This window comes from Capra hircus, chromosome 3 (assembly GCF_001704415.2).
Source record: "Capra hircus breed San Clemente chromosome 3, ASM170441v1, whole genome shotgun sequence".
Lineage (NCBI taxonomy): Eukaryota > Metazoa > Chordata > Mammalia > Artiodactyla > Bovidae > Capra > Capra hircus.
The window spans coordinates 92,936,104-92,953,430 of record NC_030810.1 but is presented as its reverse complement, the minus strand read 5'-3'; the positions used below and the strand labels follow the sequence as shown (position 1 = coordinate 92,953,430).

The following is a 17,327-nucleotide window of genomic DNA, read 5'->3' as shown; positions in this document are numbered from 1 at the left end:
TAACACTAATAAATTCACAACCATACACCACACATACACATATACCCCAAACTAAAAGCTCTAAATCGCAATATTTACTAGAACAAATAAATCTAGGACAAAGTTCTGGAGTCTTGATCAGATTCAAGTGGCAAAAGTTAAAGGCAAAAAAGGTGAAAAGTTACTCCTAGTGAGAAGTGAGGCTTTGATGAACAGCGTTCACGAGTTCAAGTTTTCTTTAAAAAACAAGAGGAAGCCTGTGAGTGCTGGAGCAGGGAAGGAGTATGATGGAAAGAGATTGCATTAAATATATATATACATAACCACTTCTATGGGTATGACCCCCGTCTGCAAGCCTATAATCCAGAAGAGAGCTCTATAAGTAATACAATCCAAACTTGAAGAATGCGTACCCTAATTGTGTGGATTAGAGTTGGGAGACAGCTGGAACAAGAATATCAAAAGGAATAATAACTATCATTTATTAAGTACTTTTAATGTGTCAGGCTTCGTGCTAAGAGCTTTGCGTAGGTTTTCTCATTTAATCCTCTCAACACTCCTGTATAAGAGGAATTAGGATTCTCAATCCATGGAAGATGAAACCAAGGCACGGAGAGACAAAATAGCTCTGCTCATGGTCACATAGTTAGTAGGTCAGCCTGACTTCAAAGTCAAATGCTCTGTCCTACTGCTCTCAAGAGAAAGAAACAATAGATGTCAACACTTAGCTGCCATCTGGCACATAGTAAACATTCAGTAAGTGTGAGCCAGTACTGTTGTTAAGAAGAGGCAGTCATCTAAGCCCAGGCGAAGGGAGACTGGGAGGGGAGTATTAGTAGAGAAGGGGAGGCCCAGAGAACCATAAAGGAAATTCATCACTCTCGTTTGGTTATAATGGGCTGGGAGGGAATACGGAAGCTCCTGGGTAAGAACTCATCTGAAGGAAGACGGTCAGACAGATAAGCTTGGCCAAGCAGGAAGGCCTCAGTTCCTAGAAGGCTGGTCCAATGCTAAACTCAGGGTAGTGTCTGGTTTTAGCTGTGCCTTCCAGCCCAACCATATGTGGCCCATGAAAGTGAGGTCAGGCTATAATTAAAAACTCACTGGGCTCTTCACTAAAAACTCTGAAAGACACTGAGTCACAAGTGCCCCTGTCACGTAGCCCTGTGGGATTTTATGACATTTATAAAAAGATACACTCTCTACCTCTATATAGAACACAGAAGGAAGAGCTGTGGCGCTGGGCAGTCTTGATCATGCCATAAGGTATTTAAGAATTTATAGTCATCAGTTGCAGAGTGGGGGGAACGGTAAGGTCCAGGAGGCACGGCTGTCCCCAGTCTAAGCCTCACTGGTGCCCAGCAGGGGGTGCTAGAGCAGAAGAAGTGGGCAGAAGGGCCTGTTAGTGAGACACTCCACCGTAGGGGATGCCAGAGGGATCTGGAAAGGGAGGGGCTTTATAGAGGTTTGAAGCCAGGACAGGCAAGGGTCCAGGAAACCCTAATACAGTCCCAAAGATAAAGAACCAAGTGGCAGAGGTTGAGATGACGAGGGGACCTGGCCACTGTTGAGATGGAGAGAAAGACAAGAGAAGACACACAAACAGCTTAAGATTGCAAGTCTTTGCTTTGTAACAGTAAAGACTGTAAAGCTACTGAAAACACCAGGAAATCTAGGAAGAAGAATCTATTGAGTGACATAAGACGGGGTCTGAGCTCTAATTTCTACAAGTTGGGAAGACATTCAACTGCAAGGATCTTTCGTTTACTTATTTATCCACCCACCTAGCAAGCATTTATTGAGGGCCTGTTATGTGCCAGATACTCTTCCAGATGCCAGGGGCACAACACTGAGCAAATCAGATTTCTCTCCTTGTAGGATTTAGAGTTTAGTATGTGTTGGGGGAAGGAGAAGATGGGAAGACACAAAGTAAGTAGACAAACCAATAAATATATTACGTTAAATACATATAAGAGTTGGAGAACTGTAATGAGGACGATATCAGGGCTGCTCATGTAGATTTGGGAGTTTACCAGTTTCCAACCACTCTCCGTGTTGGTAGGCCCCAAGGAGCTTTTAAAAACATTGGTTCTTGGAACTCACACCTGGAAATTTGGGGTTTTTTTTAGCATTATGGCCAGACCCAGAAATATGCATTTTCTAAGAGCTCCCTGGGAGATTTTAGCTGGCACACAGGTTTGGGACCAGCACTGATCAATGGATCTTGATTCTGTATCAAGCCACACAAGGGCCCAACCTGCCTGAAGCAAATGGAAAAAGAGTCAGAGGACTGGGGATGGCGTCCACTCTGTGGCACCTCACAGTTTGAAAAATGTCAGTTCTAATTATCTCTTGCCATCTCCCACTGACCTATTATTTTCTTGGAGTAAAACAGTGAGAAGCAAAATCATTTGTTTGAACCGTTTTGGGCCAAAAGAAGCTGTGATTCTCTAAACAAAGTTGACAGAGAAGACAGATGTTGAGAAGACCTAAATTCATTGAGTTGGTTTCATCTGCAACAACCGAAATGGCTTGCTAACTTGTGGAAAAGCATGTTATCAAGATTTATACACGTACAAATGTCAGAAGAACGGCCATTGTACTTTATAATCTTCTTGCCTTGGCAAACTCCATTCCAACTAATAAAAAAAAAGAAGACAAAAGAATTCATGATTGAATCTCCTCAGATTTTAACAGTAAAATCCATTCTTATTTAATGGTACCATCCATGAAACAGGTCTGGGTCCCTTGGATATAGTCGGCCTCACTAAATATTTATTGAAGAATCAATCAGTGCCTCAATCAGTCAAGCTTCCTCAGTCTTTACCATCTAAGATACAATTGAAAGGAAAAGGAAGGAATTATCTGAGATTCAAGATGAGAAAATTCTATGGTAGTGACGGGGATATAGGAGAACGGGCCTATATAGAGGATATTGGCCTCTAGAAAATTCTGCTCAGAGTGCCCGAGATTTAAACTTACAAACGTCATATTCCAACTTCACACTCATGGTCTTAACACTGCACATCCTTACACACACACACTCACACACACAGGTGCATCTCCACTGTTTACCTTAACGGAGGGTGTGATGAGCTGCTTCTCACCTTCCGGAAGCCTTCATGCTGGTAGGCTGATCTGCGGATGAGTTGATGAGAACCTGTTACAAGAGGAATAAGGAAACATCTCCCTACGCCATGCGCAGTGCCAATCTGATATTTAAAGGAACATAAATTCCTTTCTGTACAATGTCAAGGAAAAGGTAATTTGGAAGGAAATGAAATGAAAAGTTGGAATGGAGGCAAATTGGCAGTTCAGAACACTCCACTTGAACAATTCATCCTCAAATTGTGCCTCAAGCTCATCATTTGTAAAATAAGTATAATAATAGCTCCAACCTCATACAATCAAAGTGGAGATTCATAAAGTAATCAACTTAAAACACTTTGCAACAGTAACTGGCACACAGCAAGCACTCCATGTGTTTGCTATGATTCGTTTTTGTTCATCTGGTCGTCACCTACAAACACAGTTTCCTGGTTCCTAAGATATGTGGTAGGTGAACTCAGAAAACCAGAATCCAATGTCATTTTCAGGCTCATTCTGCGAGGGCCCAGCTTTGTGAAGAACTGTGTGTAAACCCGACCCGTGGTTGTATGGTTGCTCTTTCCTCCCCTTTCCCCTAACCACACTCCCCACCCCATCATCCACACCACCCCCATACCATAGAAGAGGGGAAAAAAGAGAAAACCCCACACCTTTTTGTCCCTTAAAGCAAAATCAACATCACCATTAAATCTCTTTGACAGACTTTGGCTCTTAACACAGCTGTTTTTGTTAGGTCTTGAGTAGAATGTGGGTGTTGCTTTCCCTTAAGTCCTTAAAACACGTCTTTTTGGAATACAGTGACCCGGAATTAATAGCAAGTGATGACAAAAGCCATAGGGATAGCAGTGTTGGCTCAGAATGGACCTCCTTGTGAAACCGCTTACGTAACACCCAGTTCCTCCCCCTCCCCAGTTAGTCATGGCTGCCCTGGGCCTCTGCACCGTTGGTTACCACCACAGGGCGTCAGCTCTTAGGCAATTCCTCTTTAGCTTCAAGGGAACCACTGTTCATCCCTGTGCTTTCTGGGACCACAGCTCTGAACTCGAAAAGAATGGCATTTGGTTTTCTACAGAGCGTTGCACATTCCAAGCCTCTCGAATCATTTCACAAAAGGAGATGTGAGTTCAGCAGCTCTGCCGGTGAACACAGCAACCATTCTGCCCTGACCAGGCTGCACAGCCATGTTAATCAAAAGAGCACACAGCTCCCAGTCTATAGGCTGGCTCCCCGTGCCTTCTATTTGACACAGGGTGAGCCACCCAGCCTCGCTTGCTGGGTACTCTCCCAGCATGAGCACTGAAAGTCTGAATCCTGGGAAGCCCCTCCACCCTGGACAAACCAGGATGGCAGGTCACCTTCTGACAGGTAACCAACCAGGCAGTTTCCAGAGCCTCAGAAACCATCAGACACACCCAGGACTGAGAGACAGCCTCGGGCCAACGCTCCAACCGAAATAGTAATTACAGTTTATGAGCTGATCGGGGACAGACTAATGGGTTGGCCTCTGATTCTGAGTACCTGTGTGCTTTCCATGGTTTCCATCAACTGCCTGGTCTATCAAAATCGGTTCAATTAAATCCATGCATCCCAGGACACTGAACATGATCTGCTGACATTTGCTTCCTCCTCCAGGCCCTGGCAAACACAGTTCAGTGATGGTGATTATGGAATTAAATTTCCCACCTTCCATTCTGACTGCTCTCTGGCCCTGACTGGATCTCATCTGCCAGAGAGGATTTTTCCTATCTGTCCTTTGATCACAAAAGGAGGTGGGTCCAGCCAGGCCTAGGTGTTGAGTTCCTATCATTTCAACATTTAAGTTAAAACCACACATACGCTCCCATGTCTTTTGCAGAGAACACACACACTTGTAGCTAGACAGCCCACTGCTACTCTAGACTGCTGTTCAAGGAAACTATTGTGTTGCTTCTAATTGTTACAGGTTGCAAAGAAATTGTCCTTGAAGATGAATGAGGTTGACTTCTACGAGCCATTTATGGAAGAGCCCATTGCCATCCCTGACAAACCCTACACAGAAGAGGAGCTCGTGGAGTTTGTGAAAGAGCACCAAAGGTGCCCCAGATGGCATGCAGGGAGTGGCAGCAGGGGTGATCCAGGGCCTGGGGGATGGGGACAAGCCTCTCAGTCCCAGCATTTCAGACCCCCAAGAGCAACCACCTGGAGTTAGTACCCCAGCAGAACTGAACTCAGCAGTGCGGCTTTGCTGGTCATTGATCAGTGGCCACATTTTCTGAATATGGGTTTACATCTGCAAACAAGGTTAGACCACCTCCCCGCAGTGAAGAAATCACCTCATAGAGTAAGATGTCACAAGTAAAATTCCACAATGATAATGACAGTGATTTAATGTTAGTATCCTAAAGTATGCTGCCAGGTGCTTTGGAAAGCTATTTTACCTAATCTTCAACATTATGGGGGATATAACAAATTATATCCGAATTTTACAGATCAAGGAATTGGGCTCAGGGTAGTTAAATAATGAAGCCAAGGATGAACATTTTGTGCATAGAACTTCTGGGAGAGGAGTATTTGATACCATTAGCACTAGCATGGATCAGCATACTTTTTTTGTAAAGGGCCAGAAAATAAATATTGCAGGCTTTGTGGGCCAGATGGTCTCTGCTGCAAGCACTCAATTCCACCATTGTAGTGAGCAAACAGTCATGGGCCATATGTAAACAAATGTGTGTGGCTGTGTCCCAACAGAAGTTTATTTATAAAAGCAGGAGCCATTGGCTGGATTGGCCCCTCCATCCATATGTAGTCTGCTGACCTCGGCTCTTAAGGGAGAGACAATACCAGAAACCGGAACACAGTGGTGGGTTTACCGCCTCATCCCCCCAACCCCTCCCTCCTCATAGTCACACAGGCCCACTGAACGTGGAGACTGGGCCCATCAGTGATAGTCCGCTGACCCCAGCTCTTAAGGAGAGACAATAGCAGCACATGGAACTTGGTGGTGGGCTTACTGCCTCATCTACCCACCCTCCCCTCCTCACGGTCACACAGGCTCACTGAACACGGAACATAATGACTCCATCACTGGGTCGGCCTTGGTCCCCACAGGGAAGCAGCACTTGGATGAATAAATACCAACAAGCTAACAGTATTTGCCCACATTCAAAAAGAAGTGAAACTATGAGCAAAAGATAGATCCAACCTGCTCCTCCAAACACCCCTCAAGGGCTTTTGATGGATCACCCTGGTGATAAAACTCCTGTAGCTCTGGGCTGTTTCCTCTCCTGGGTCTCCTGATTCTGGGCCTGCTCAGGGTTCTCAGGAGTGTCCCCTATCAGTGAGAAGGGAAAGGGCTTCTTGGCCTGGGCATAAGCTGACCCCATTCCCTGTGACCCATTTTCTGTGATAGACTTTTTAATCTTGGGCTCAAATGGGCCTATGGGAAGCCTTTAGGCCCAGCTCTGTGTCACACACAACAGGGTCGATCTGCTGTTTCCTTAAGAGAGAAAACAAGTATGTAGGACTTGGGAAAGTGAACCAACATCTCATCCTACATTTCACTGTGCTGGGGCTTTGGTGTCAGCTGAGGTCATCTCTATTCAAGGAAGTCAATCTTTTTTTTTTTTCCCCCCAGACCCACTCTACGTCGCCTGCGCCCAGAAGATATGTTTGAAACATGGGTAAGAAAGTGGCAAACTCTTTCTGCCTTGTAGAGATGAGTACATTCCCCAAGAGGAATACCCCTTTGAGTTCCAAACCTCAAACCAAGTCTTATTTGCCTGGAGTGGGTGTCTGGGGTGGTGGAGAATTTGACATGTGGACAGCGTCACACTGAGTTACAACTCTGTTCCCCTGCGCTGGCCACGAGGCAAAACTACTGTATCTCTGAGCTCATTTCCTAGAGTGACTACTGGCTTTTATTCAGTGGCCACCAGAAACCCACGGTCACAGGTAGAAGCAGCTCAGACCACGCATTTCAGACTTGGGCTCAAGTTCAGAATCTGCCACCTATTAGCTTTGTGTCCTACCTTAAATCATGTGGCCTTTCTGAGCTTTCGCTCCTGCGTCTAAAATGAGGCTTATTGTAGGGATGAAAGGTATGAAGAACCCAGACACAGTAGGTACTCCATTAGTGCGTGGTAGCTGTTTTTGTAAATACCAACTCACGGCACTGAAAAGCGCCAAGTCAGATTGTCCCTGAGGTCTATGTCACAGACAATATGTCAGGTGGGTTAGCATTATAAAGAGGGCCTTGAAGATACACACCCCCACCCCACCCCAGCTTTATGCAAAATTGAGTAAACAGTAACAACCAAAGTCTGTAAAGCTTTTTTCAAAGCATTTCACCTGCCTCTTTACTTGAATCTGGAAAGTGATATAGAACAAGTAGCATTTTTGCTTCCTAGAAAAACTGACAATCACACAGATTAAATCAATTACTCAAAGATATATAACTAATAAGCATTAGATCTGGGGACTTAAATTTAGATCACCTGGAAACAAATCTCTTGTTTTCTCCAGCATATATCCTAGAGTAGACCATGTCCCCATAAGGCAACATTTTGGTGGAAAGGGAGAGAAGGGTTGGTGGTAGGGAGAAAGAGATTAACATGGAAGCATGTGTTTACTAATTCTCTAGTTCAGAGTGTAAAGCGACAGATGAACAGAATCATGGAGTAACTTGACACTCTCTGTTTTACTGGCATGTAACTTCTTTGGATATCTGAAGGTAAAACAAACGTTTCACACCAAAGGCAAATAATTCAGTCTGGAGGAGTGGATTATTTAACAGCAACACAGCACAATAGAAACATCTTTTCCTAACATTTAAACCTTTCAAAAATTTAACATTTAGGAGGTCTTGTTATTGGATTTTAAAATTTTTTTAAAAAGGGTATAACAATGCTTTAAAAATAATATTCCTTTTTAAAAAATTCCCACCTTTCACTTAAAACAATTTCAGACTTATAAAAAACGGCACAACAAATTCCATGACCTCTTTACCCAGATTCCCCAAGTGTTAACGTTTGGCTTTATCACATTCTCTTGATATAGAATTTTTCTGAACTGTTTGAGAGTAAATAGCAGACCCAATTCCCTTTTGCTCCTAAACACTTCAGAAGTTGTATAAAAACAAGAACTTTTTCTTACATAATCAGTGTGTGCAGGCATGCAAAATCGCTTCAGTCGTATCCAACTCTTTGTAACCCTATGGACCTTAGCCTGCCGGGTTCCTCTGTCCCTGGGATTCTCCAGGCACGAATACTGGAGCGGGTTGCCGTGCCCTTCTCCGGGGAATCTTCCCGACCTAGGGATCAAACCAGAGTCTCTTGCGTCTCCTGTATTGGCAAGCAGATTCTTTACTACTAGTACCACCTGGGACGCCCACATAATCACAGTATGCTTATCCAAATCAGGACGTTAATACTAACACAATTCCACATTTAAATTGACCAGTCGTCACTAGTATCCTTTATAGCAAGAGAAAACATTTTTTTCCTGGTGTAGGATCCAAACCTTGATCTGAGGCTTGTGTTTGACTACCATGTTTTTTTAGTTGCCTTTAATCTGAAATAGGTTGTTGTTCTGTCTTTGTCTTTCATGAGACAAGGTACTATTTCAAATCGAGAGTGATTATTACCGTTCTATTCAGCTATGCCTTTAATTCTTATTTTGTTCATTCTTAAGAGATAAGTCTCTAGGCTCCTGGAAGGGAAACACTGCAAAAATCTGGAACCCTTCTCTCAGGCCTTTCCTCACCGACAGAGCAGTATCACACCCAAAACCACACCACCACTGTGGGAGAGTCCTGCCCCCTCCTTCTGATCATGGACACCTCTCAAATCAACCCCCTGCACACTGCTCTGAAGAAATGCTCCCTCTCCCATATCAGAGGCAGATATTCAGAAAGGAAGTTTGCTGTCTGACTTCACTGGAACCCAGTTTCTGCTTTCTTTTCACTTAATGAATAAGTTATAGCTTTTGCTATACTATAAAATAAAAGTGATGGCTCATACTTTCCACATTAGTATATATTCAACTGCTTTCTAATTGGAAAGGGGCTGTGTATTGAATCCAACCAGGCAGAAAAAAGGACAACCAGAGGGGTTTAGTCCTTTCCAACACCCCATCGTGTAATATCCATATGACATCCCCAGAAGCCCTAGCCAGCCCCTCATCCAAGTCTCCAACTAGGGAGAGAGGGCAGGACAGGCCACCCAGGGTTATCTTCACATCCCGAAAGAGGAGCAGAAATCAGACTGTCAGAAGGACCTTGGGGAAGCCACTCGGTCCCTATCCCGTCCACATGTACCCACTTTCAGGGGCTATTTGGCCACAGCAACTTACACCGCACAGGCTGGGGAAAGTGACCAATTTGTGAACTTCAAAATCTTGATCTTCAACACCCACTTGCTTAGACATTGCAAGATATTTAAATAAAATAGAAAAACTAGGTAGGGCTAAAGCAACCTTTGACTGGCTTCTCTCCCCAACTGTACAGGTTTTTACAGTAGTAAATCACAGAAAATATAAATTATTATTTCCAAAATACTGGTACCTAGTAATATTTGCTGTGTGTAAATCAGATAGCTATTTATTTATTTACTTAGAATATTCAATGAATGTCCAGATTCAATGCTGACTTGTCCCTCTGCTTTGAGACTCCATCTCCCCACCGGCCCTCCATCCTGGCCAGTTGCCAGCCACAGTCCTTGGCAAAAGCCCACAGAAATTGGGACTCACTAGTTCTTTCTGAAAGAATCTTCCCTTAGTTGCAATAGGAAAGTCGTTCCCAGAGGGGGCCAGGGATCTCCTCCAGTGAACCCCTACATCACTGATTGCCCCTTAGTTAGGGAATCTGACAGTTTTAACTATTTTTCTTCTCTTTGCATCTCTTCATTCAACATGAGAGCAAACATTCATCAGAGACTAGAAAGAAACAGAGTTAAATATGAACAATGGTAATATCTGATTGGTGGGTAACTGACGTTTCCTTTTCCTTGGTATCTCTAATATTTGCCAATTTTCTTCAAGAGGTATGTAAGATTTTTATCACTATACTCTTTTTATTAAAAAATTCAACAGACATTAAGAAGAACCTATTACATTGTGCTAATCATGTTATAAAAATAAGCATTGCTGTCCTGTCCTTAGGAATTCAGGGTTGAGTAGATGAAACAGTCCCAATAATAACAGAACCCCAGCCTGGTATGTCAGCCCAGTATGTTTGCTGCTATGACAGAGGGACATACAAAGTGCTAGCAAATCTACACTAAGGGAGTCATCAAAGTAACTCCCAAATTTCCGCTTCTTTGGGGGATCTGGTGCTCAGACACTTGGCCTAAAAGCCCCTCCCTGGCCTCTTTCAACTTAAGAGCGAGCTACCGACCAGCATTTGCAACATCTTCTGCAAAGCCTGTGGAGAGACAAGAGATTAGCAGAGCCCATTCTCTCTCTTGTTGGGAATGTCAGAGAGGCAAATTTTTCCTCTACCCTCTTAGGTCTATTTCTTAGGGCCTGCAAATTAAACTGATAAAAGACAGATTGGCAAAAGGAAAAAACCACAGATTTAATCAGCTATTCATGCATGGGAGAAACGTGACTCAAGGAGGGGTTTATACACCATCTTAATGGGGAATGGGGGTGGGGTGGGGGGCAGAGAAGCACTTCTGGGAGAACAAAATGACTTTTTTGAATGATAAATGGGCCCTTAGGAGACTAGATGGCAGATAACGATAATTTTGTGATAATATCTGTCTGAGTGATGACAACTGAGTTCTTGGGGAGGCTCTGCTTTTAGGCAGTTAAAACATTTCAGGAATTCAGATGCCTTCAGCCAAAACAGCTTTATGTCACAGTGGCCTATTTGGGACCCCGTCATTGAGAAAGAGAAGGAGTGGACTTTGGGGTCAGACAGAGCTGGCTTGAATGCCAGTTGTGTCATGTACCATCTCCACGGCTTTAGGTAAGTCACTCAATTCTTGAAGCCTTAAATAGGAATCAGACTTTGAGATTCAGAAATATTGTATTTACAAAGTACTGATGCATTGTGTGGCAAGTGGCAAATATCATTGTTGCCATTTTCACCATCATTATTATTTTAAGCCATAATCCCTTCCTTCAGAGAGCCTGCCATCAAGTTGAGAGAGGTTTGCGCAATTAAAAAGGTTATTTTCAAGGTAATGTGATGACTAACTGCGTGATCTGCACAGCAAAGGCTGTGGGGTTCACAGAAAGCCCCTGGGGTGTTCTCAGGCCGGTGGATGGTCAGCTTGGCTCTTCCCCCACCTTACACATTGGATTCACACTGAGGAGCCCTGACTTACCGGCCTGACCATGGATTCTTGCTCTGTGAGCTTATTACTGAAAATACCTGGCACTGAGAAGCAACTGCCTCTTTGCAGGTATTCAATACAGGTTTGTGTGCCGAATCTTTGAGATCCATAAAGAAAGAGGCTCTTTCTCTGCATTATGGTTCTTCATCCAAGGGCCATCTCAGGCCTGGGGAGTGACAGCCATATTAAGAACAGCTTCTTAGCAAATTAATGTGGATTTTTAATTCTAAAACTAATTTCCAAATGCACTGTAGAAGGGTACACAGAAATGAAGCCTTCTTCCTAGAGTTAACACTGCTTACTTCCAACTGATGACAGGCGACAGAGACACAGGGTAGCCTAATGAGAACTGATGAGGATGTTCTGTCTGGCGATAATAGCAAATGTAAAACAGTGAAAGCTCAGACTCCCCTTCTGGTTGCCGTCAGATTTGTGTAATAAACCTGTACTCACGTATGCGTGCACACACATATCTGTAAAATTCAATTCCCCAGTCTGACCATGGCAGTGCCCACTCTCTTGTTTTTAATAATAATATTTTCCATGTAATCTCTCTTGACCATTTGGAGGTTTTTGTCCATTCCAAACTCAAAGGAAAAAAAAATTAGCATTTAGATAGGATTGCACCAGCATTAAAATCAACTGAAATGGAAACAGAGATCATGAAAGGTTTGAGATGCCTGGAGTTTTTTTTTCCCTAGGATGATTCTAATATGACATTCAGGGCACCCAGTGAATCCCTCTGCCGGTGTCAGTGATAATCGTATTCACTTAGATTTGTCCCTGGTGCCCCATTCTCACACAGCTTCCTCTCCAGGTCTCCTGAGGCTCACATTTCTCATAAGAGGGGCCCCTCCAAGCTCCTGCTTCTCCTTCTGCAGGAATAATCAGTGCAGAGGAGACACAAGGTGCATATATGGTCTTTCTGCTCAGGACATAGAAACATGAGATGCACTTGGTTGCCCATGGATTTGAAACACTATCTCGAGATTCTCTACTCCATCCCAGCCTCCACACACACTTCTGTCACACCCTCAGCTTTCCCTAAGTCTAAATTCCAGACTTTTCCTGCAGCTGCCCACTCTCAGGATTTATCCTGCTTTGGCAAGCAGAAAGGACCCCAAGGAAACAACTTGGGAGGTCACACTCAGCAAAGCGCCCCCTACACAGGTTCTGCTTCTTCAATAAGAGATGTCTTTAACAAAAGCACTACACAGGTGTAGGTTCTTGTGTGAACAAAACAGACCCACATCCTCACTTATCTCATGGAGTCTTATCTGCTACCTGTTTAAGGACAGTTTCAGGATCTGTTGGCAGCATTCGGAAGTTTCTATACTCTGGTATTTGATTATATTTGCTGGCGGTGAATTCTTGAAACACACACTGACACACGCACTCGCGGAGCTGTGTCCAGAATGCTTTGTGGCTCTCGGAGCTCCTGATGAACCAAACTCACATTCTCCCTCATTTTGCCTTTTGCTGCTGCTCTCTTGGATCCTCCAGCCCACAGGAGTGAGGCCCTTTTCATGCTAATGTCTGTTTGTGGTTGCTGTTTTCCTGTCTTGCAAACCCAATGATTAAACTCCACAGTCTTCCCCGCGGCTCATCGGTATTCCCTTCCTGAATGTGTGCCCCTGCGTCCACCCCGCTCCACCGCCTCCCATTTTCATTCCAGCCCCTGAGTCTGTCCGGGACTCACTCCCTGGTATCTTTCCACCCAAGAGAGTAACTTTGATTCTTCTCTCCCACAGGAAGATGATTTGAACGGAATCCACATTGTGGCATTTGCGGAGAGGAGTGACCCAGGTAGGAACCCTAACCCTCATCCCCACTCTTACGCACCTTAAGCCAAAACTGACCTCTCTCCTTTGTCAGCCCTCACCCTCTTTTCCGTCGTTTCCGGTCTTCCGCAACCGCAAGGTATCGAGCGCCCCCTGGTGGTAGGTAGCTTGTTAGGGGTGTTTCCACATTCAAATATGCACACAGCTAAGAGTATGTGGAGAAGGCAAAGGCACCCCACTCCAGTACTCTTGCCTGGAAAATCGCATGGACGGAGGAGCCTGCAGTCCATGGCGTCACTAAGAGTCGGACACAACTGAGCGACTTCACTTTCACTTTTCACTTTCCTGCATTGGAGAAGGAAATGGCAACCCACTCCAGTGTTCTTGCCTGGAGAATCCCAGGGACGGGGGAGCCTGGTGGGCTGCCATCTATGGGGTCGCACAGAGTTGGACACGACTGAAGCGACTTAGCAGCAGCAGCAGCAGCAGCAAGAGAGTATGACCCTGGAGAAGGAAATGGCAACCCACTCCAGTGTTCTTGCCTGGACAATCTCATGGACAGAGGAGCCTAGCAGGCTACAGTCCATGGGGTCACAAAGAACCAGACACTACTGAGTGACTAAGCACAGCACAAGTGAGTCTGAACCTCATGCTGCCTAGCTGCCTATTAAGAAGCACCAAGGACTGAGGAGGAGGATGCTAAAACATCCCAGGTTTAAGGATGTGTATGTGTATGCGGGTGCTGTGCTTAGTCGCTCAGTCGTGTCCAACTCTGCGACCCCAAAGACTGTAGCCCGCCACGCTTCTCTGTCCATGGGGATTCTCCAGGCAAGAATAACTGGAGTGGTTTGCCATGCCCTCCTTCAGGGGATCTTCCCAACCCAGAGATCTAACCCTGGTCTCCTGCATTGTGGACAGATTCTTTACTATCTGAGCCACCAGGGAAGCCCAAGAATACTGGAGTGGGTAGCCTATCCCTTCTCCAGGGGATCTTCCCAGCCCAGAAATGGAACCAGGGTCTCCTGCATTGCAGCTGAGCTACCAGGGAAGCCCCTGTGTATAGGGGGATGGAGGTAAACTTCTGTTCACATTTAAACTTCATTTACCAATGTTGTGATCTAGTCTATATGAATTACAATCCTACCTTAAAATAACAACTGTGAGTCCTTTGGTCTGCAAAATATTGTCTATGCTTGGGAAACTTCATAGAAAATATTCCGCCAAATAATGAGAACTGGGCAAAACAAGCAGCTTATTCCTAAAGTACAAAACGACCCTATAAATGGGTGTTAACCTGGTTAAGTTTTTCCTGGTTTCACTCTTTTTAACACTAGTGGAGAGTGAAGTACAGGAAAAATTAATTTTGCTGGTGGTAAAATTCTGGATTCCTACAGCAGTGCTCTGTAAATAAAGTTTCCCAAAGGGAAGGGTAAGCGGTGATTCTAAAGTGTGTTTTGGAAGACTTGGGACTGTCCAGAACGCAACCAGAGAAGACAGGGAACTTCCTTTAGGATGGCTAAGCAGCCAGGCTGTGAGGTGCCTGGGCAGGGCTTCCCAACCCGACAGTGCCACCAAGCCACCTGGGACTGACTGAAACAAGCTCTGAGCCAAGTGCTGATGCCCTGTGGGGTTTGGGAGCCACTGTTCCGGGTAAGACACATTTGTATGGTATTTGCCTCACCTCTCATATATTCATTCATAAAGACAGATAAGGAAGTAGAGGGTCAGAGAAGAGGGCACAGTGAGCTAGTGGAAGGCCACAAAGAGGGGACAATTGTCCCATTCATCAATATATACCTGGTTCTTGTCCGTGCCTTGACACAGAGTAGGTGCTGAATAAATACCTGTGAGCAGGTAATTAGATATGCTGATGACTGGCTGAGACCGAGCCCAGCTCTTCACTTTCTGACCAGCATTTTGTTTGTTTGGTAAAACACTGTCAGCCTCCACAGTTACTTACAAACTGAAACCCAGATGTTTTTATCATGCAATTTTTAAAATTGAGGTATAATCCACACATCATAAGATACATTGTTCTTTAAATATTTATGTATTTGGCTACCCTGGGTCTTAGTTGTGACGCGCGAACTCTTAGTGGCAGCATGTGGGATCTAGTTCCCTGACCAGGGATTGAACCCGCCCTCTGCACTGGGAGCACTGAGTCTTAGCCATGGGCCACCATGGAAGTCCCTATGGTTCACTTTTTCTAAGTGTGCAATTCAGCAGTTTTATTATATTCACAAAGTCGTGCAAACATCACCACCATCTAATTCCAGAACACTTTCATCATCTCAAAAAAATCTCATCTCAATTAGCAGCCACTCCTATTCTCTTTTCCTCCACCCGCTGGCAACAACTCAATGTACTTTCTGTCTCTATGGATTTGACTGTTCTGGATAGTTCATGTAAATGAAGTCATGTAATATGCAGCCTTTTGTACCTAGCATCTTTCACTTACCATAATGTTTTCCATATTCATCTGTGTGTGGTATGTATCAATAATTCATTCCTTTTTAGAGTCAAATAATATTCCTTTGTATGAAAAACAAATTTATGCTCCAAATTTATGCTCCAATCTGAAAGCTTCCTTCCAATTTTTTTCATTAAGTTTTTGGAATGTTCACCCATGTCCCAGTTTTCCCATCATTGACTTAGAGATTTGGGAAAACTCTTCAAGAAAACCTAATCTCTGTCCAAAAAAAATATCAGTATGTTTCCAGCTTTTTTCCACAATTCTGGCTACCCCCAGCCCCTGGAGAAGAAAATAGCAAAGAAGCCAGTTGCCCAAGGTTTACAAGCTATAATCAAACAGAATGGGATCCCTGGTGTTGTGTGAACAGAGATGAAATGGCCATCAGCTGCAGCCTGCTGGCGAGACTCCAGGGGGCTTCCTTCCCCACCCCCTGCCCACTCCCAGGATTGTGGGGAGGCCTGTCTGGCTCTCTGGAACAATGGAACAAAGAGGCCTCGGAGAAGTTGCAGGAACCTGTTTGACCGAGATTGCTGCTGTAATGAATCAAGCTCCTGAAACTACTTCCACCTCCTCCCTGCACAAATATCCCTGGGCCCGAAGCCGTGTCTTGCCCCACAGGAGCCCATGCTGGGGCTTGTTACTGGGAAGCTGGAAGAAATGCGCTGGGGGTGGAGGTTGGGGAGGGAGGACGGGCTCACAGCATCTTTCATCAGGGAGGGGTTGGGGGCCTGGCCCGCTCAGGGCTGAGAAAGAGAAAGGCTTTCCCGTGAAAGTCCCTGACTCTGTGACTAGTCAGTCATTACTGCAGGTCACTGATGTGTAACCAGGGCAGAGGGGCCTGACTGCAGGACTAGGAATTTCATTCCTACCCAGACAGTACTTCCTGATACGCCTTGCTCTTGCTAACAAGCTCCGCGTGGCCCACTGCACCAACCAAACCCCTACCCACTCACCAAAGAAAATAATACAGCTCTCTTAAAGAGCCAAGAGTCTGGAGAAGTGTGCTGTGAGCTTTCTGGAGGTGGTCCTATCTGGTCCTTAAAGCCACCCTGGGATATATGCATGATGATGGTCCTCCCAGCATCAGATGAGAAAAGTGATTCTAAAGGGTTAAATGACTTGCCCAAATCACTTGCTGTATTCAAGCCAAGATTCAAATTCTGGCAGGCTTTCTTGACCTCTGACTACATCATGATTCTGATAAAGATGAGGATGATGGTGACTTATTGTATTCTTAGATGAAGTAACCCCATGTGGGAGGTACTACTTTTATTCCCATTTTACAACTGATGAAGCCAAGGAGGCCCAGAGCAGCTGACTTGCTGGGGAGCAGTGGAGCTGGAATTAAGCTGAACGCCGACTGGTTGCCTAGCCCCACCCTGAACCACAAAGCCCTACTTCGTGTCTACCCGTCCCTCAGAATTACTACCCTGCAGAGTCTGAGTGACCGTTTAGCCTGCCCTCCTTCCTCTCCGCTGTCCTTCACCACCCTCTGCACCTCCAACATTTGAAAAGACCCAAAGAAGTTCAGTGCAGCACTCAAGATGGCACGGTTAGAGGCATGGCAGGCACAGGAGTTTTGATTTCTGGATGGCTCCTTTGGGCACTGTCCACCTGACCACACTACCTCCCTGGGGTCGCCCCAGCCAGCTGCGGGCTCTGAGCAAGGGA

General features: G+C 45.0%; 1 protein-coding gene across 1 annotated transcript in view; it reads left to right on the top strand.

Annotated features, from left to right (window-relative positions):
• CASQ2 (calsequestrin 2) overlaps window positions 1-17,327 on the top strand; it is a 71,851-nt gene that overhangs the window by 39,777 nt on the left and 14,747 nt on the right. The window contains exons 6-8 of the mRNA XM_005677826.3: window positions 5,030-5,160; window positions 6,701-6,746; window positions 13,154-13,208. Coding sequence (XP_005677883.1) covers window positions 5,030-5,160; window positions 6,701-6,746; window positions 13,154-13,208 — 232 coding nt within the window. The remainder of the gene's footprint in view (window positions 1-5,029; window positions 5,161-6,700; window positions 6,747-13,153; window positions 13,209-17,327) is intronic.